This window comes from Melopsittacus undulatus, chromosome 2 (genome assembly GCF_012275295.1).
Source record: "Melopsittacus undulatus isolate bMelUnd1 chromosome 2, bMelUnd1.mat.Z, whole genome shotgun sequence".
Taxonomy (NCBI): domain Eukaryota; kingdom Metazoa; phylum Chordata; class Aves; order Psittaciformes; family Psittaculidae; genus Melopsittacus; species Melopsittacus undulatus.
This window is the reverse complement of record NC_047528.1, coordinates 71644842-71666640: the sequence shown is the minus strand read 5'-3', so window position 1 is coordinate 71666640 and position 21799 is coordinate 71644842. Positions and strand designations below refer to the sequence as shown.

At 39.6% G+C, this 21799-nt stretch overlaps 1 protein-coding gene across 2 annotated transcripts in view; it reads left to right on the top strand.

The window, feature by feature from the left end:
- The window catches only part of PUDP (pseudouridine 5'-phosphatase), a 77446-nt gene extending 56550 nt beyond the window's left edge, over positions 1–20896 (top strand). The window contains exon 5 of one of the 2 annotated variants that reach the window (XR_004080890.2): positions 20521–20626. Coding sequence is in view for 1 of the 2 variants with exons in the window: in XM_005151422.4 (XP_005151479.1) it covers positions 20521–20697 (177 nt within the window). In the remaining variant the exon portion in view is untranslated. Of the gene's footprint in view, positions 1–20520 lie in introns of both variants that reach the window. The other variant, XM_005151422.4, reaches the window with a different exon arrangement.
- The last annotated feature ends 903 nt before the right edge of the window (positions 20897–21799 follow it).

The following is a 21799-nucleotide window of genomic DNA, read 5'->3' as shown; positions in this document are numbered from 1 at the left end:
ACTTCCATGAAGAGTTATATTGTGTAGACCAGGCCTTTGAAGTTTGGGAATCTGGGAGTTCTGCAGTCAGGTGTTCTAGGAGTCAGGGATAGTGTGATGACTATACCATGCTATGACTATTACTAGACCTGGGAATGCTATTTTCTGATGTTTGGCTACTGATGTATGGCTACTCTGTCTGTCATATTTATATGTAAGTATGAGTTAAACCCTGAGGAGAACAAAAGCATCACATCCATGTACACTGAATTATAGTCATGGAATATGCCCTGGATAACTCTCAGAGCACTATGAAATGTATATAAATACCTAAACTATAAGTACAGACATAGCTTTTAGAAACTAATTACTCTGCATATACGCACACATAGATTGGCATTTATTTAATGAATGCTGTGGCTTTTTTAGTCAATAAGCTTCCAAGTTCCTGTTTTAGATGACAAGCAAGTATTGTCCCTCAGTTTTCCTCAGAGTTAGTTAATAGAGGTCATTTCTCATAGAATTAAGAAGTGAATCAACCAGCTCTGCATTTGCTTTCGGATGTGTTCTCTGCTGCCCTGGTCCAGAAAGGAGAAAAAGTGGTTTAAGCAAGACAAATTTCAGTTAATAGCTCAGCAATAAGAGGGGGAGGAAGAAGAGAATGTACTAATGATTCCTGAAAGAGTGCATTTTTAAAGATACTGCTGAAGAAGGATGAAGAGTGTAGGCATGGAGATTGTACAAGGCACAGAGGTCAGCATGATATAAGACATACAGCTGAAAGTGGGAGAAGGAGATAAAGAATGCAATTAAGTGAAAGGATAGAAGATGTCTAGGGAGTAGAAGGGAAATAAAAGCAAGACATACAGTAATTCTGAGTAAGATAATATAGGGCCTTGAAGGTGAAAATGGAAACTTGAATTTGTGGCTGCATTAAGTAATCTATATAGCTTCATTATAAATTATGAAGAGTTAATAGTGTGCAGTAGCCCATTTGTCCTTAGCACTTTCCCAAGCATTTTTTAGGGAGTGCAGATGAAGACTGAGGAAACAGTAGATAAGTTACTGATGTATATACTGAAATAGTAAAAGCATTTACTTTTTTGAGACTAAGCATTCTGCCTCAAGAGGATTGGTAGATGATGTGACAGGGCTAACATTATAGCAGAAACTCTTCAAACATTTAGGATGCTGCATGTCTAAATTTAAAATCTCATAAAGATAGTGGAAAAGAAGGGTCAGCTGCAAATGTGTGCTTTGGCATGTCTCAAAGAGGTTTTCTTTAGAAACACTAATGTTACAATTTCATCTTCTGTCTTGCATTAACTAGCAATTTGAAGGCATTTGGACAATATATTACTGTCTCTTTCTCCTGTCACTTGATTTTTTTTATTTTTATTTTTTTATCATAACAATCCGTTGAAGAGCAAGTATCCTTGAAAGATGGTGGTTGACTTTGAGTAGGCTGCTGGAAGACTGTTTTACTGATATCTTACTATTTACAGCTCTTCTTCACAGTTGTGGTGTTAGTACATGACAGCCTTAAATTTCTTTAAAATTATTAATATTCAGTGATATAACTTGTTTCTCAGATGTTTTGGGGAACTGATTTTGTTCTAATTATACAGTGCTAATGAAGGATGAATAAAACTTTCCAGAAGTCAATTATTCAGAAAAGGCCTCCAGTGTAGTTTGTCTCAGAAATTTTGAAATGTATCCATTCTTTGCAGGAACAATTCAGTCTCACCAGCTTTCACACCATTTTTAAAAATCTGTGAATTGAATTCTTAGCTTCTCTGTCTGAGTTGAGTATGTGATCTGGCTTTGTGTAAAGTGATTACTAGTAAGAGCTTCAGGCTCAATGTCAGTCCAAGGATGAAAAAATCCATCACTGAATACTGTATTTTAATATAAGGATTTCAGTTACTCAGCAGTATGAAGACATAATAGTACTTGTGACATGCTGTGCTGTATTGCTTTAGGATCAGACTGAACATTGGAATAATAGCAGCGTTGAGAAGAAAGAAAAATAGGATGTCTGATTTGAGCATCTCTTTTTCTCCTGTTGATTTCTATATTTAGCATAGTGTATGGCATGTCAGGCCCTAGTTATAAAGACCTGTGAAAGAAACTACATGGATTCCTGGTCTTGCATGTTAGGAATCAAGCAGCATGTGATGCAGAAACTTGCATATTGGGTTGATGCAAAGGCAGATCCACCACAGGATACAGCTGTTGGGTTGTGTGATAAAAGCTCATCTGCAGTCCTGTGAAAGAGCTCAGAGAGCAACAGCAGTTGGGGGAGCCCAAATCCTGCCCAGCTGCTCCTAGGCCCACCACTGGAGCCATCAGCCCCTCGGAGGCCTGTCTCTACAATGCCAGGGGAGCAGAGTCACAAAGGCAGACCAGAACCCATATTAAGGAATCGGAGTGAGGGACAACTTCTCTGGGCCCTCCCAGGGCTGTCCAAGGAGGGTCATCATGGTGAATCATCCAGCCTTAAGATCCGTCAACGTGAATTAATGGTGGATCCCTTTTTGGACTGAGGAGAAACAGTACCTGGGACATGGTACACAGTATGGAGTGCAGGGGAAGAACATTTTGGGATTGCTCAGGATCTTTACAGGGAAATAGAGGGATAAGGGGATCAAAAGGTCTGGAGGTCTGTAAATACATGACATATACTTGTCTTGACCAGGGCAGTCTGTCCTGTTGTCAAATTCAACTTCTAACTCTTCCTGGCTGAAGGTTACCTGTTGAGTTTCCCACCCTTTCCAATCCCCTTCTCTTTTTGTACCTAGTTGGACAGAATCTCTCCTATTTCTATTTAGGACCATCATCTCATATTCTTACCATGCCCCTTGTTTAAGAGAGTGCCTCCATCTTCTGTAATGTCCTCAGAGACAGTGGGCAGCAGCTCTTTGATCCTCCATAAGTCTTTGGGCTGAACAAGCCAAGCTCTCTGTCACCATTTCTTCTCAGAGAAAGTTGCTACAACTGAAGCCATCTTGGTGGCTCTCTGTTGGACTTCTTGAAGTTCATCATCATCCTCATGGTTTTTTTTTTCTTTCCTAATTTTAATGACTAATGAACTTTTCAAATGTAATCCTTGTGCATTTGAGAATTATACTACTAAATAGTAAGAGAATTTCATAGCCAAGCTTCTGCTCAACAGGTACTATTAAATTATGAGCCAAATAGCCTTCCACAATTATTTAGATTTCCTTGGAGTTGTCATTTTGTTCTGTGTTTAAATATTTGAAAAGCATACAGAAGCCTGACACTTCTTTCAGTTTTGGCTCATGGCTAGGTAGTTGTGTAGCACAAAATACACAAAATAAACACAGAACTCTGGCCCTGCTTGCTTTCCCCTTCCATTCTCATCCATATTGCCCAAATGTGAGGGATGTTCCACATCATCTTCTGGGCAGAGGCCATACTCCTTTCAGTATCATGACCACCTTTAATTTAAACTGTTTCTCATTTCTGTGACCATATTTGATTTTCTTTGATATAAGTTACTGGCACCAAAGATTGTTTGGGTTTTTTTTTTTTTTTCAATAGAGGTAGTCACTGTAAAGGTCTGTTTTAATAGCTGACTTTATGGGGTTTATGCACAGTACCTTTGTGTACGCAATGCACAATACGTTTGTGTAAGCAAGTTCATGAATATTTCTTTCTGTTTCACTTAGAATTTCCTTCTCTACCATGCTGTCCTTCTTGCTTCAAGAAGAAGAAAAAGGACAGATTTTTTAAGGAGAATCTGGATTTTCTGTTTACAGAGCAGTGAATGTTCTGAAATAAACTACAGTTGTATATGTTGTAAAATTCGTTTTGTTTGACAGGTTAATAAATCTCAGCCAAAGGTCTGAAAGACTAGAGATATTAAAAGCTTGTGTTGCCTGACAAAAACAAACCAGCAAAGGATTTAGGTTTATTCCAGTTGATCATGTCTCCCATTGTATTTGCAGATGCATTAATTTATGGGTCTTTCTTACAGTTTGGGGTTTTTTTATGTTTTGGTTTTGTGGTGAGCATAAACAAAAATCACATGAAGTGGCAAAAAGTTAAAAATGCCGCAGTTCTTCAACAGGTAAACATGTTCATGGTGCAGACAGTGCAGTGCCAAGCCTTCCGTTGACTTTATAAGCTTTTGTTAGTATCAATAAGCTTATGAATTTTAGAGAACTTAAATCTATGTTTTCAAACCTACACCTGTGTTCATCAGTTTTGACACTTTCATTCATAGACATGTGAGACAAATTACCCTATATTCCAACAGCAGTAACTGCTGATTAGGATATCTTTTGATACAAGGCTTGGGAAGCAATATCATAAAAGTGTCTAGAGCTTGGCTATTGATGTAATACTAATTTAAAAAGTGGAAAATTATTTGTTAGTTGTTTAAAAACTGATTTCTAGTAGAATTCAAAAGGACACCGGGATGAATAAAAAAAAAGAATCTGTCATAAGTTTTCCTGTGTGCCTTCTTCAGATTCAGCAACTGTTTCTGGGATGGAAACCTCTGGAGAAAACAATAGGATACTGGGTACAAATATTAGTGGTACAGTTCCTGATGCATAAATTCAAATACAACACACAAATACAGTGGTACAGTTCCTGATGCATAAATTCAGTCATGTTGGAGATACTTTAGTATGTATTAGCAATGTCACATGGAAGTGTGGGTTATGAATAACTGCTTATTAAATCTGTTAGGAAGTTTAGAAAGAACCTCACCCACTGCGTTTTCCCATTAAGTATCATTCAGACAGGGAAAGCATCATTGCAAATGTTTGAATTAGATTGAACATGTAATGACAATGAAACATCAAATAATGTATAATTTAAGACTACAATTTTCGGTTTATCAGTACATTCCCAAAACAATGCTTATGCTCTGCTGGTGGTACTTTCACATTGAATTGAAGCACAGTTTTAGTTCCTGCCAAATCCTCATTATCCAGGAGATTTGATTCACTCCTGATGAAGTATCATGGAAGCTGCTTTATTCTCACCAGCCCTTCCTGAGTTACTGTTCTTGACGTTTTTTACTGCATTTGATGTTAGCTTTATAAATGCATGCAGTTTTATATCTGTACATATAGAGATATATATCTGTATAGAGATATATGCAGATACATAAACTGTATATACTGTATATATGCACTTGTGTATATATATTTGTGTTGAATCCAGGAGCCTAACAGGAGCGAGGGTGCTGCAACTCAACAATCCCACATGCAGCCAGCAGTGAGGCTGAAAACATGTTTTCAGTAGTTATGTGAGCGCACATGGTATATACAACACGCATGTACACATGCCAGCCCACAGAACAGCACAGTAGAAATGCTCGTCACTCACACAAGCACAGAGAGCACCAGTGGTCTCATGCTGTTCCCCTCTCTGGCTGACCAGATTAAAGGTCTATTAGTGCAAATTATTTATGCGTATATGTGCAACAAGGATTCCTTCAGCAGTTGGATTTAGGCAGCTGTCCCTGGATCTCAGTCTCCCCAGTCACTGGCACGTGGAGGCATGAGTCCCCAGTGCCATAGTCCCATTCTAGTCTTCAGTGCAGATCCTTTTCCTTCCTCTTCCTTCACTGACACCCATGCAATGGGTGACTTAGACACAGCCTATCCAAATGGTCCTGGATGCTTTTGCGCCCATCACATCCCACAGAGAGTCTCTCGTGTACACACAGATAGGTCTCTCAGACTGCCCCAGACACCACTGTTTCTACAGCAGCTGGTCAGAGCTAACCTTTGCCTACCCTGTCCCTGGAAGAACCAGTGCTGTCTGTGCTATCACCGATAGAGACACACATGGCTCCCAGGCCACTTCACCTGCTTTCCAGCAAGTACAGTGTGCTGTTTATTAGCACTCACATGCTCACTTGCATGTCTACCATCATTGCAGGTGCTGCACTGTGGGCATGTGGGACCCCTGGCTCCACAGCAGGGCAGGCACTGAGACCTCCATGCAGGTGTGCATGCACAATTGTAAGCCCTTGCCCAGGAAAGCCATCAGAAATGGGGTTTAATTAGAGGTGACAAGACAGGCTGGTGCAGGCACAGCTGGGCAAGTGGACTGATGGCTCCTGCTCACATTCCACCAGGCCCTTCTGTCCTCATTCGCATGGGGCACCCTGATGTGTGGAGCCTCTCCTGCTGGCACATCTGAGTGGGTCTGGCCCAGCTTCAGGGCTCCCTGGAGGCTTCTGTGGCATCAGGAGTGGCTGGGTTATGAGCTTCCATTGCCTCTCAGGGTTGCTGGGTTCCCCTGCACCTCCTGGACCATTCAGCATCATAGGGATCAGTTTGTAACAGCTGATGACTGTGGTTCTGCACCTGGAAGCAGCCGGGCAGGGTGTGATTCAGGCTCCTCCACCTACCCTTGTTGCTCCTGCTATGCTTCCTGTGTGCAAAGACTAGCACATCTATTACACAAACTAGCATGTGTGTATGTTTATATGTATATATATATATATATCTTTCTAGATATGAAGATGTATAGATTCCTCCTATAGAAACAGAGTTGGCAATTTTAACTGCTAATGCTTCATGGATGCTCTTTGGACTTTAACTAAAGTCAAAGCCTACCTGGACATATTTCTGTGTAATCTGCTGTAGGTGGCTCTGCCTTGGTTTGGACTAGATGATCCCCAGAGGTCTCTAGCAACCCTAACAATTCTGTGATTAGTAACGTGATGCTTCATAGTTACAGAAGATTTGGAAGGAAATATTCTTGTTAATTAAAAACTGTAGATATTTTTAAGCTGTGCTCCTTCTCTCCAAAGAGGGTAGTTCGGAAGGCACCCAAAGTAGAGAGAAAAACTTTTTTCGTTGATAGGAAGGTAGGAGAACATGTGGGAGTGAAGAACCTCAGCTGGCAGCACTGCCACTGCCAAGCAGAAGAAAACCTGGTTGAGAAAAGCATTCAGAGTGTCATGAGCAGCATCTTTGCTCTCCATTTAGATACAAGATGCTGGTAATCTGAAAAAGCTCAAAATAACAATTGTCACTTGATTTTGTAAGATTTTTTCCTTTTAACAGCAAAGTTAAAAGTTGACCTGGTTGAGATTACAACAGCAGTTCTAGACACATTAATTGCTTCTTTCTGTTTTTAATCATAATCTCATGATATTCCACAGAGCTACTTGTTAAACTGCTGTTTTACTTCTCAGTGAGGAAACTGTAGTCTATGGCTTTGAAAGTCTTGGAGTGTTTTATCTGCAGATGGAGGGTCATTGGAGAAAGAAGTTTCTGTGTCTTTTCTGACGTTATTTTCCTTGCTAAGAATAAAACTTTAAAACTGTTGAGGAATGTGTGTTTAGCTAACACTTTCCAGACCTGCAAGCACAGAACATACATCCCCAAGACAATCTTTATATATGAATGAGAAATTTCAGTCCTTATTCTTTAGATGTATTTGCCATCTGATTTATAAATTTTCTATGATCGCTAATGAATCTTATCTGTATCTCAATAGAAGCAGTTGAAATCAGTTACCAAAGTTTTTAAACATAATGGAGAGAAAACACTACAACTTCTAATCAGAAAAAAAAAAAGGAAAAGAAATTACTTGATATATTTCCTTTATACTGAATCACAGTGTCTAAGAATCTCTTTTGCTTCTTTGCTTCTTGCCTGACAGCCTGTCCTTTTTTTTCTAGTCAGAGCATATTTTACCTGGTAGCCAGAACATATCTTTCAGTGGATTGTGTGGCAGTGATACTTTGTCACCTTGACATACCTGCTGCAGTCTGGTTTCCCCAAGGAATCCTTATATACTGTCTGGGAGCTGAAGCTTCCAAGTTATCAGCAAAATGCTGCTCATAGCACTCAGCTGCCTGTCAGTTTATCCAGATTCTTGGCAATTCCTGTGGCAGTGTCTATTTCTGAACTGCTCATGTTGCTGTAGTAGAGGTGTTTTCTTTCAGGTCATGTGTTATGGTTAGAGCACTGCAAAATCACTGTTTGCACTATGTCATGGTAGTCTTACTAATAGATAAACACATATAATTTGATTTTAAAAAGAAGAAAATAGAGGTGTCCTGTTGTCCTGGTTTGAGCAGAAGCAGTCATTTTTCTCCTTCTTGGTAGCTGGTGCAGTGCTGTGTTTTGACTTTCGGGCTGAGAACGGTTGCTGATAGCAAGTATGTTTTGAGTTACTGCTCGGGTGTTTGGTTTGTTCAAGGCCTTTTTCTGAGCTCATGCTCTGCCAGGGAGGAGGGGAGGCCGGGAGGAAGGAGAGACAGGACACCTGACCCAGGCTAGCCAAAGAGGTATTCCATACCATAGCATGTCATACCCAGGATGTGCCTGGGAGAGACCCGGAAGGGCTGGAGCTCTGGGGGTATGGAGGAGGTATCGGTTCAGTGCTCGGTCGGGCAGGGTGGGGTGAGTTATGGGTCAGTGGCTGGTGAGATGTTGTATTCTCTTCACTTGTTATTGGCTTTATCATCATTATTTGTAGTAGTAATGGCAGTAGTGATTTGTGTTGTGCCTTAGCTATTAAACTGTGCTTATCTCAATCCGTGGGGGCTACATTCTTTGGATTCTCCTTCCTAATTCTCCGGGAGTTGGGGGAGCGAGGGGGGGAGTCAGTGAACGAGCTGTGTGTGGACTTGATTTAAACCACGACAGTTCTTTTTTGGCGCCCAACGTGGGGCCCGAGGGGTTGAGATAACAACAGATCTGAGTGGATTTATAGTCAGTTCTCACAATGCTGATTTATTGGCTCTCAAAGTTGTTTCTCTTGATCTCACAGTTTCAGAATCTTGTCAGTTAGTTTAGCTCTGTATTTGCTGTGTTCGTGTTTGTCAAGGTTCTTGTGTCACTGTACTGTACGGCAATGACTTGTAATACGGGGGGGCTCCGGCAGCAGGGGGGGATGGACGTGGCCATGGACTTGGACTTGTACCAGGCCATCCCGCTGCTCTTCACCATCCTTGCCCTTGTCCTCACCTCCGTCTGCGTGAGGCTGCGTGAAGCCAGGAAGGAGCGGCCCTGGGAGCCGCCGGCAGCTGAAGCTGCCAGGGAGAGCGGCCCGGGGAAGCAAGCAACAGTAGCAGAGCAGTGGTGGGAGGAGGCAGAGGAGTGGAGAGAGGCAGGAGCCGAGCAGCGGAAGCAGGCGCCGGATGAGCTGAGTCCCGTGGCCGTTCCCAACCCCACAACAGCAGAGAGTATCCCCCGGAAGGTATCCCCCGGAAGTCGCCTGCCCAGCCCCAGGAGGATGCAGGAGACCAAGCAGCACTTCCCAGCAAGGCAGAGGAGGAAGATCCGGACTCGGGAGAAAAGAAGCTGGTAGTGGGGGAGCTGGCAAGCACGGCAGCTACATCAGCCCCAGTGACAAGTGCAGCAGCAGCAGCTGAGAGTTCTGACGGTTATGAATGGTTTTTGGGTGCCCTTGGGAGCTGCCTGCTGATTGTGATAGGGATCAGCATGGTGGCACACACACAAGTGTGTGTTCTATCCACAACCATTTTGTCTGATTCCAAAAGTTAAGCAGAATCAGGTTTGGGTCTTGTCTAGTGTTAGGCAAGGATATAGGGGCACCAGGAGACTGTCGCCAAGGCTGGACAGTCATGAGTGGCAGGGCATGTGGGACAGTATGGGCGAGTATCTGGTCCACTGGTTTGTCATTCAGACCTTTAAATTTAAAAGTTCCATTATAGTGCCATCTGCCCGTGGACCAGTGAGCGAGGCTGTGCACTTTTGAACAGGAAAGAAAAGCAAATAGATTTCATTCTCAGGAGAAAAAAAAAAAAAAAGAAACATGGCTAGTGGTCACCAAGTTCATAGAATCATATAGTTTGATTTGGAAGGGACCCTAAAGATTATCTAGTTCCAAACCCTCTGCCGTGGCCAGGGGTGCTTTCTGTTAGACCAGGTTGCTCACAGCCCCATCCATCCTGGCCTTGAACACTGCCAGGGATGTGGCAGCTACTGCTTCTCTGGGCAACTTGTGCCAGTGTCTTGCCATCCTCACAATAAAGAATTTTTTCTTAATATCTAATCTAAATCTACCCTCTGTCAGTTTAAAGCCATTACCTTTTGTCTTATCCCTATGAAGCCCCTTGTAAAAAGTCCCTCTCCAGATTTCTTGTAGGCCCCTTTAGGTACTGGAAGGCTGCTTGAAGGTCTCTCCTGAGCCTTCTTTTTTCCATAGGAGAAGTCTTCCTAGGGGAGGTATTCCAGACTTCTGATCATCTTTGTGACCGTGATGACGATGCCAAGTTGACTATGAGCCAGTGATGTGCCATTGCGGCAAAGGCAGCTGATTATGGGGGAGTGTTGCTAGCAGGTTGAGGGAGGTGATCCAGCCCTTGTACTCAGCACTGGTGAGGTTATACCTGGAGTACTGTGTCTAGTTCTGGGCTCTGCAGTATGAGAAACAAATGGAGCTATTGGAGGGAGTCCAGCAAAGGGCCACAGAGCTGATGAAGGGACTGGAGCATCTCTCCTGTGAGGAAAGGCTGAGTGAGCTGGAATTCCTTATTTGGGCGAACAGAAGGCTTAGGGCAGAATATTCTTATAAATGTAAGTAAATAGTTGAAGGGAAGATGCAAAGAACGGAGGAGCCAGGCTCTTGGCAGTGGTGCCAAGTGGCAGAATCAGAGGCAGTGGACACAGACTGAAACACAGGAACATTGCCCTCTGAGCATCAAGAAATACTTTTTTGCTATGAGGGTGACTGAGCACTACCACAGGTTGCTCAAGGAGGAAGTAGACTTTCCCTTGTTGGAGATACTGAAGCACTGTCTAGACATAGTACTGGGCAGCCGGCTGTAGATGGCCCTGCTTGAGCCAGGGGTGTGGATGAGGTGGCCTCTAGAGGTTCCTTCCAACCTCAGTCATCCTGGGATCCCATGATTCTCTGAGTCCATATGAGACTTATATAATATTTGCTCATTTTCTTTGTAGGTATGTATATTATGTATGGGCATCTGTAATTCATAATGCAACAGCACTATAACATGACATCAAGTTCGGAGTAAGAATTCCAGTCATGGAGGAATGGACACTTTTAGTTTAAATCGGAAACCAGTTCTCATCTCTTTCAAAGACTCCAGCAAACTGTTGAAGGTCAGCAAATGTAGGATAATGGAGATCTGTGGATTCATTATGTGAGTGGTGATTCTTACTTTTAATATGAAGTCATTATTGCATTGGATGAAGTAGTTGTCACTTAAGCATATGGCCTGTTGCAGTGTTTTAAGGACTTTGCCCATGAGAGATCAATTTACAGGCAGATAGTTGGTAGTTTTCCTTTTACATTAGTATGCCATCTGTCAGCTTTATACCCTGTTGACATCTGGACATTATTTCTGATTGAAATGTACAGATGAGAGTTCTTTTTAAATAAAAATGGTATTAAGAAAAAGCTTATGAGAACTCAGATAATGATAAACTTGTTTCTGTAAAGAACTGAGTACCTAAAAGAAGTCACTCATGTCAGAACTTGTGTGACAGGTGTAGTTAGTAGTTGCTGATACCATGGCTGGTATTCCCAAACTAGTGTTAATGTTAAGCCAGTGTCATAGAAAATTCTGCTTCTGTTGGTAGCCTGTTCCAGTGTCTCGCCTACCTCATACTGAAGACTTTTTTTCCTGCTATAAAATCTAAAACTCTTCTCTTTCAGCTTAAAGCGATTCCGCCTTGTCACTACAAGACCTTGTAAAAAGTCCCGCTCCAGATTTATTGTAGGCCCCTGCTTAGGTAGTGGAAGAGTGTTACAAGGTGTCTGGAGAGCCTCATCCAGACTGAAAAAGCCCAGGTCTCTCAGCCTGTCTCCATAGTAGAGGTGCTCCAGCGTTCTGATAGTCTTAATGGCCCTCTTCTGGACTTGCTCGAGCAGGTCCATGTTTCTCTTGTGTTGGGGGCCTCAGAGCTGGACACAGTACTGCAGGTGGGGTCTCATGAGAGTGGAGTAGAGGGAGAGAATTACCTCCCTCGACCTGCTGGTCATGCACCTTTTGATGTAGCCCAGTATATGATTGGCTTTCTGGACTGTAGGTGCATACTGAAGGTTCATGTTTTGCTTCTTCCACTTGGCCTTGTTGAACTTCATGAGGTTCGCACTGGCCCACCTGTCCAGCCTGTCAAGGTCCCTCTTGATGACATCCCTTCTCTCTGTGCATGTTGACCGCACCACACAGCTTGGTGTTATTAGCAAACTTGTTAAGGGTACCCTTAATCCCATGTGCTATGTTAGTTACTAATCCAATGCTCAGTCATAGCTGTGTTGCTTCCTATTTCAATATTTATTAAACTGAATAGGGCCTAAACTACAGGAGACTATTTGCATAGATACCATATATACCATCTATTTATATACATGCATACATATACAGAATTAAATGGAATCACAGAATAGTTTGGGTTGGAAGGAACCTTCAAAGGTCATCTTGTCTAACCCCTCTGCAATAAGCAATGACATCTTTGTCTTTGATCAGGTTGCCCAGAACTGCATCCAGCGTGGCTTCGAATGTTTTTCTATTTTTGTCCATTATTTACTCCGAAATAGTCACATCTTACACCCCTTATTCCTTTCACTGAAAATGGCCTTTTATTCTGCCTGTAAACATGCTTGAGTCAAAATAAGAACTGAGCCTTTCAGTGAGGTGACTAATAGCCTTCTCTTTCCGTGTAGAGCTGGTCTAATAGAAAAATAGGCACAGCCTGGTAACTGTGGGTCATCAGTTCATTTAAAAAAGGAAAAGAAGTGTTTCCATACAGTATTTTAAATAGATAAATATTATTTCAGATTCTAGTGGTTCTTCCTAGTGCTGATTATCTTAAGTTTATTCGTCTTCTTTGGCTCTTCCAACACTCTAATAAGGTGACTCCAAGATACTACAGTTTTTAAGGATTTTAAGAGCTGTTCTTGGGTTTGGTTCCTACTGCAGTAAAACTACCTTTTAATTTGCTGCTTTCATTCTCTTGGGTTTTTTTTGGGGGGGGGGTTTTGGTTGGTTTTTTTTGTTTGTTTGTTTTTTTTTTTGAAGGCAGTGCTATTAAATTATTTTTCCAAGCAATATTATGAAAATGGTTTGGTTTTTTTTTTCTTTTAAAAATTACAAAAGCCAGTTGCTAAGAGGTATTTAAGATTCAGTTCAGGATTTTACCCAAATTTGCCAAATTAGAAGTTAATACGTTTTCCAATTTACTTGTGTACTTTGTTGCCTAAACAACTTCTTTGAAAATCTATATTAAAAACAGAGAATTGCCTTTTTTAATATTCATATTTCTTTTCTGTAGTTGAAATGTATAGAAGATTGTAATCAGAATTTTTTTAGTATTCTGTTTGCTAGTTTTTGGTGCTAGTTTTTGGCTTTGTGCTTGGACTTTCATGCTGTTAATCTTAAATATTCTCTAAAAGAGAACTTTCAGCTGTTTGAAGAAAAACCGCTTTTCTTTCAGGTCATGAAAAGTTTAAAGTGTAACACAGCTATATCTCATCAAGTCACTCCAGACTGGTGACACTGTGTCATGTATGGTTCAATGAGAAACTTGTACTGAATATAAAAAAAAAGACCTTTTCCATTACTTTTTTTCACTCCTAATGAAAACCTGTTTAAAGGTGAATGCCTCTCCTCACCCTTTCATTCTTCACTAAGGAAATTAGGAAATTACTTCATGTCTGAAGCATACGTGGTTTGTTATTAACACTTCTGGCAAGGATTATACAATAATTAAGGTGTTGGTTAGATCAGATTAAAGTACATTTCAGTATGCAGGCTGGCCTTTCTGTGTGGTAAGATAACACTGGTCAAGAAGACATTATGGATCAAAAAGACACTGTTTTGAAAATGTTATGCTGCTTGAAAAAAAATTGTTCCATGACAATCAGCTGCCTTTTGCAGCACTTGCTGAGTTAGTGATGCACTTGCTTAAACACATGCTTAGGCAAGTGGTGTTGTCCAGCTGCACAAAATAGGCAGGGTACCTGCCATCATCAACCTGCCATGCTGCGCCTGCAGCTGTAGACATTCCCCATGGCAAACAGGTCATTGCATTTACTCAGGAAGTACTTCTGATATCTACTTCCAGTTTCAGTTTGAGACTTAGAGTATGGATTTGGCAGAAGAGCTCCTGCTTTGGCTGTACCTAGTTTGTATCTCTGATGTGTTTGCTCATGAGATAGGGCCAGCTTTCCTTCAAGGTGCAGAGTAATAATGCAACACGCAACAGTAACAACCTGGAACACAGGAAACTCCTGCTAGATGCATGGAAAACCATTTTCACCATAAGGGTGGTGGAATATAGGAACAGGTTGCCTAGGAGCTACATGAAATCTACATCCTCAAAGCTCACCTGGTCAAGGCCCTGAGCAGCCTGCTCTGGCTGGATGTGCATTGGATAGGGATGTTTCTAAGTGGCCTCCAGGGATACTTCCAGTTTAAATTATCCTACTGTACTGAACTCTGCATGCAAGCTGCAGTTACTTAAATGTGTTGTATATTACATGTCAAGAAAGTCAGTGGTTTTAGTAAAGATACTTCTGTGTGGAAGATAAGGCAGCACAAATTAACTGTTTCATTGCACAGAATTCCTTTTTAGGCCACTTTTAGAGATAAGTGGCATAAAACCGTAGCGTGTTAACACAGTATGAGTAACCTCAGTAGAGAACATCTTAAGTATTTGCCTTGTATTCTCCGTAAAAGAATACTCTTCTATGGCTAATCCACGCTCCAGTTGATTGAGTTAGATTTCTGCTGCCAGGATAATTGAACACTGTTTCAGAAATGCCTGGGAATTCCTTGAGGCCTGTAACACGAGTTGCCATACAAAGTTCCCAGTGTGCTCTCCTCTAAACACACAGTCCTCTGTGAAAAGAGTGCTTCAGCCATCCGGAATGATCAGAGTAACCCCGCATGTAAATGTGACCTTCTCTGTGCCTCACAGAGCCGCTGTGTCTGGGTCTGACTGTCACTCACAGAAGTACTTTCTTTCACTTGATCAGGTTTTGAAAACAAGCAAGAAATTTGAAATTTCTGCTCCTTCTTCCCCATCCGAACTGTTTTACTCCTTCTGGCCCACCTTAAGATAACATCCTGTGAACTGATGTATGGGAGAGTAGCTGCTGGTATGGGCTGAAATGAAAAGTAGCATTTATGTAAGAGCTGGAAATGCAGAGTGATCTAATTATATGCAGATGTAACACGCTTCATTTTTTTTTCTTTTTTTTTTTTCCTTTTTTTATTATTCTAATAATTTTTATCTTGTAAGACTCCTGGTAAATAATTTGATTCGTGTACTGGTCTGCAACGTACTTGTAGCAAGTTAATAAAAATCTGAATTAAAAAGCATATATGTATATAATAATACCAGCTCGTGGCTGGTAGTTAGTATTCTGGATACTCTGATGCTTAGTTCAATTTAAGTTTCCAGCTTGTTTGTTCATTTCTTATGACACTTAAAAACAACTTGATTTACTCCTTATTTTCTTTAATGGAACTAATATGTGGGCCTCTAAGCTGCATAACTTTCTTAAACAGCATATTTAACACAATTTTGTTATCCCTGGCTAGTCCAATTGGCATACATCCTTAAAATAAAATGAAGTGTAGTTCATTATTGCTGCTGAGACTTTTCTCAACTATTTTTGGAAAGAGTGTATGTCCAGAAAGATGTTAACTTATTTGATTATTGTTTCTTTGTTAATTCTTCAGAGAGTTAACGCAGTGGGAGGCCAAAATTGCAAATACTGTAGCTGCTTAAAATGCATTTATTCAATAATGTTTAAGTAACTCTGGTGGTAAATGGGTCACCCAGAAATACATTTCCCCCTGTTCCTCGATACTTTGTATATCAAAGCATTGGAAAAAAGAAGGCACAAGTTGCCTAAAAAGTAGCCCAGTATCTGTTATGACATGTTGGTTTCCTCTCTTTGTGGATTTCCACCTTCTCCTGTAAGTGATAAGCAACATCTTTTCAGCATCTCAGTATTTTGTAAGAGATATACATGGGTTTGTGTTGTATTCTGAATTATCTTATAGCTCTTTAAAGTTCCCAAGTCACTCACACTAGTAAGACAGTTGGTCAGTAACGGAATTATTTTAAAAGTCTGAAAAAAAAAAGAAGGGTCAGTGAGAAAAAAAGAGATGAAAGTTTTTGAACAAAACAAAACCCACAGTGACAATATCTTCCAGACTGATAATGGATTTCTTGGATACTAGTTTGGAATTACGAGCACAAACTATAAGCTGGATTTTGACAATGAGGAGAGTGCAAATATTTTTGGAAGTGAACAGTCAAGAAGCTACCTGTAGAAATGAAAGGTCTGACTGCCTTCTGACTGACAGAGATGAACAACGTCTTTCTGAAATCAACATGAGCTGCCTGCACTTGGTAAATTTCTTCCTGCAGCCTGTTTTGTGGCACACTATCCACTGATTAAAATCAGTGGTGATTTTTTTAGTGATATGATGGAATTTGAGTTAGGCTTTAGATGCTTATAGAAGACTGCACTGTGCATGTGCATATAAATTAACGTATAAGGTTACCAATTATTTCCAGAGTGCACATTTTACAAATAACATCACACTTTTGACCAGTAAATTTGATCATGAAGGAGAAAAATCAGTAATAAATTAAAATGTTACAGAAGTGTAACATGCAATGCATAAGAAGGCCCAAACATAATGTTACTTTCTGACACCAAATACTTCTGTGTCATTTGAGGATAAGAGACACAATAATCCTCTACTGTCTCTTCTCACCAAGCACAGAGGCTGATCCTGTTCAGGGGAGAAAGAACATAAGGATAACCTTGCTGAGTCTTACCAGCCCTTTTTGAAACTGTGATTTGAAACCTTAAAATTCCACTGTTTTCCCTTTGTGCTTTCATTGATCAGGAGGGAAGAATAAAATTTATTATTACTCTTATTTGTTTTTTAACCGTTGTGTCTCCAGAATGCTGTTTGATTTTGGAGGGGGAGGGGGGGGGACAACGGGGAGTTGTTAGTTCTTTGTAAGACTCAATAGGATTGAAGGGTTTTTTTAAGTATATTTTGCCCAGTGAAAGACTTAACCATGTTGACTTGAGTTTGAACAGACCACAATGTAAATGTCACAGTGATAACAGTAAAAAAATGAAAACTGTAATATTTTCTTATTAAATACGTAGCTGTTTCCCATGAAGCATATAGGGAATACAGTGTAAAAATAATAATATATTGAAAGAAGAAAAAAAGAAGTTAACAAATACTCAGTTCCTTCTCACTCTTTTTATCAAAGGGAATGAAATACTCAATACTTTAACTAGTAATATGCTGGTTCAGAGACAGTGAGTAGTTTAGTCCCAATGTCTGCAGATGTTTTCACTGAGATTAAGGGCCTAACCAAACCAGACCAGAACCAGCAAATGGAAGATTTTTCTAATACAGTGTGAAAGAATTTTAGGCTATATTTACCCATTTTAAAGATGACAGAAATTTGCATTCTTTTTTTATAGAACAATAGATGGTAGTGTTTAATGTGAAGACAAGTTCTACATGTATAAATTGCTCCTTTTTTTTCATTCTTCATTGTTTTAGAACTGATAGTGTCATATATGGTAAAGATATTTATTCAATAAGCACTCCTATGCTCATATGTTCACAGGTTTTTCAAAATCTTAATTTCAAAACTGATTTTAGCCTTTTAAGCTTCCAGACTTTTTGGTTATCACTAATTGCAGTAACACTTACGTATATCCCTATTAGTTACGTAAATATTCCATTGAGTCTTTTATGGTATATAGGTTGGAGAGGGCCTTCTGTACATACCAAGGGCCTAACTAGCTCTTCTTTCTTACATTCTTAAATTTCATGTAAGGAGATGTGGTTTTGAGGTGCTGCAGTAATTTTATTATTTCTTCCTTTGGTTAAGTGATTCATTTTTCTAGGTTCATAGAGTGAAAAACAAATTAGTATGCTTTACTGATTTACTTTTTTAAGCATGTAGTTCATTCCAAAGTGAAAACTGTCCTATATTGCTATGACCTTTTAAAAGATCTCATAGCAGTAGTATTGATCAGTGACACAGGTTTCAGAAATAATGCAGAGAAGCAGCCAGCATCTCAGCCGAAGTCTGTATAAATCTCATCTGTCTCTCTCAGTTGAACTGGTGCTGATGTTGCAATACTTATGCACAATGGGGAAGAACTTCGCTGCTTTCATGTCTCTAAATTTACTATGTGGGTGGACCAGGACAGTGAACAGTTTATAACATCTCTGTGCAGCAAAGTTAATAAATCCATTTTGTATGTAAACCGCTGTAAACCTTTCATCATCCATTAAAAATGTTGCTGGTGACAGTAAGTGCCAGTATCAAGAAATACTGGAGGAAGACCTAGTACACTTATTACCTGTAACATTAAAGCCACTGTAGTTGAGTCTTTTGCCTGGCTTCTTTGGCAATTAAGAGTTTTAATTGCTTCTAGTTCCAGGGAATTAGTTAAGCTTTTCATTACGCATATTGCCTTCCATAATCATTGGCTTCTCTTGTACAGTAAGCTTACTGACATCATGGAAGTCAATTAGGTCTTTCAAGGCAGAGCAGTGAAGTACATTTCTTTGTATGAGTTGAATTACAAAAGGTTTCTGAAAGGTCCAGATAATGGTGTTCTGTGACACATTTAAGCTTATTTTTCAAAAGGCAAAACCTGTCAGGTTTTCATTTACTGTCCTTAGAATGTTTAGAGTCACAAACTAAAATATTCTTAAGAACAAAACATAAAGACAAAATCGTTCTTCTATTCAAATAGCAATTGTTCCAAGCTTTGCAGGATCAGCTGGTTACGTATTTGCAGTTAGTAATAGTGATAATGATCAATATTTGAAGATACCACATTGTTCAAACTGGAATTCAGTGACTGTATAAAGGAAATGAACACAAAAGATTTCTGTGATTCTGTTGGATCACTATAAGTCATTAATTAAGTTTTACTTATTGTGTGTGCAATAGCACCCCTTACTTTCTTTGGCAGTCTCCAAGTGGTTGCTGACATGCTGTTGGGCAAGAATCAATATATTGAAAAGAAAGCAGAAAAAAAGGCTTCATTCCCTCTTCCAGTCTCTGATAGATTGATACACATAGTGCAGACATTCAATACATCTTGCAAAAATGTTTTCTTTGAACATAATAAAGTTTTTGCAGGTTGCAACTTGGTTCTCTTAGAGCACAGCCAGAACAAATGTTGTGCATCCCTAATACTCCCTGGTGTGTTAGAGAGCCTAAAAGATGCAGTATGCTGCTGTATGGTCTCCCAGTATGTCGTATCTAGATTCAGTCAGAATTTAAAATTTAAGTTGAGCAAATCACTAGTATTATCCATTCAGTATTAGTTGCCAAGTCTATTGTGTTGTGAAGAAAAGCATAAGAAAATCCATCCTGGGTATTTGGTAGATCAGTAAAGTCTGTTAAGGGCTTAATGCACAAGAGAAAAATTTGTGTTGAGACAGAGTTGTACTGTCTGAAGAATGTGGAGAAAATTGCACGGACCATCCCAACATCTTTGTTAAAATTACATGTGGCTGTAATTTTGGTATTAGGAGTAGTAGCAGTGCTAATATTGATAATAAATGCAGTCTGAACTGCAGAAGTGTCAGTGTAGGTCAGAATTTTTCAAATGGTTGAATGCCAAAGATTGCTTTGGATTGTCCATGACCAGAAATTCAAACGCAAGACTGGGTAATGTCAGGAAGAGATGCTTCATTATCCTGCAATGAACTCCAGAAGCATTATCTTTTAATATACAAAAGTTCAGACTAGATGATATTTTATATATTCATTATTCAATATTCTGATGTTAAATTGCAAAATTCTCATAAATAGTGTAGTGATTATTTTTAACAACCTTGCTTCCAAACTGTGATCTTGAATTATTGTTACTATTGTAAGACATGGAACTTTCACCTGACTAAACTGCCTCTCCTCTAGAAGTAGCCTTCCAATATAATTGCCAATTTTCTTCCTCAACATCGCTTTGGAAGAACTGAGCAAACAGAGCATGAATTCATTATCATTCTGCAGACAACTGACTGTCTTCTTACCCTCCAGTCACCCAAAGTCCTAATACTGTCCTAGGTAGTGTCGTCTCCTCTTGTGTCTCATCTCTTGTGTATTTAAGAAATGCCATGCTTAATAAGTGAAAGCACTGATTCTTTGTCATTTTGCAGGTTGTAAAGTTGGTCTTGAAGAGCTGAATTGCTTATAAAGGAATTAAAGCACTTGCTTAAATTTACTGTAAGCTTGTGCTTAAACCCATCCTTATGAAATAATTCACTTAGGAACATCTGTATAACCAGCTGCTGGGACTGAAGTATGCATGTTGATGTTTTTTTAATTGAAATGAATTTAAGGTTAATTATCATGCAGATGTTCAAATTGAGAGGTTTGCCCTTGTTCTAATTAGGGGTGTCTAAGCCAGGAACTGAATTTAGCTTTCCTACTAAATTGTATTTGGGATCATCCTCTCTTTTAAAACAAAAGATTAAAAGTTCATAGTAACGTTATTCTATATTTTTCCCCTCATCTTTTTTCTCAGTGTCTTGTGTTTGAAGATTCACCACTTGGAGTCAAAGGAGCCCTGGCAGGAGGAATGCAAGTGGTTATGATTCCAGATGAAAAATTAAATCCAGATCTTAAAAAAGAGGCAACACTACTGCTGAACTCCATGGAGGATTTCAAGCCAGAACTGTTTGGTTTACCAGCATATGATTAGTGCCTAATCTCTATGCACATGCACTTAACTGGACACTGGGAAAGTGAAATGAAATTTTGTTATGATTTTATGATTGTTTTGCATCTTTTACTTTCTTCCTGAAAACTAGAACACAGAAGTCCTGCTAACAAGTCCTCCACACAGTACCTTTAAAAGTTGCCTGGGATGTTTATGATTTGTCCTCATAATAAATGCTAAATTAAAGAAGCGTTTTCTCTTGTGAAGTAAATCCAGGCCTTTTTCTCTGTACATCACAATGTTTTCTGGGAATATTATGAAACTATTTAGGCAATTTATTGTAATTGCATTGGAAGCTTCTTGTTCTGTTTCCACTTGAATGACTTACTGTTTAGATATTAACCAGAAATCTGTTCTGGATTAGCTTTTATTCCATTACATTGGTTTTGATACAGTTATCGCTATCAACGTGTTTATCCATTTCCTCATCCTGTACTTGTCCCTCTATTCCCCTTTGTATCATGTTGTCTTTTTTTTTAATTTTTTGCCAGTTATTTGCAGGGATTTTGTTATTTTTTCTGCGTTTTCTTATTTTGTTTTCTTCTTTGGAGTTGAATGGGATGACCTCCAGAGGTCCTTTACAACTTCCATTATTCTGTAATTCTATTGTTACCTTTTTTGGCATGTTAATCACCTGCTGTGAGCTATATGAGATCATGTGATCCTATATTTTAACCAACCAAAATGCTTTACATCTTCCTTCTTTCATTTCATTATATTCTTGTCATTTTTCATGTTGCCATGCAGCCTTCCCTTTCATTCTTGTGAAATGAATCCATCTTGTCTCCCTGCATCAATTCTGATAAAGTTATGGCTTTTATCAGTTGTATCCAAATAGCTCTCTGTAGGCTACCCTTACTTTTACATTCTTACCTCTTTCTTGAGCCTTTTTTTTCCAAGTTCCCTGCAGAGTTTTGCTTTCTTCTGTAAAAATACAGAAATTGTAGTTTTGGTTTATTTAAATACTTACAATTTATTTTACTGGCTACCATAATTTTCACAAAATTTTTATGTTGCCATCTGTCTCTCTTCTGTCTGTTTCTGGCATCTCATCAGGACAAGGGTGTCTCTTTAGAAAATCCCT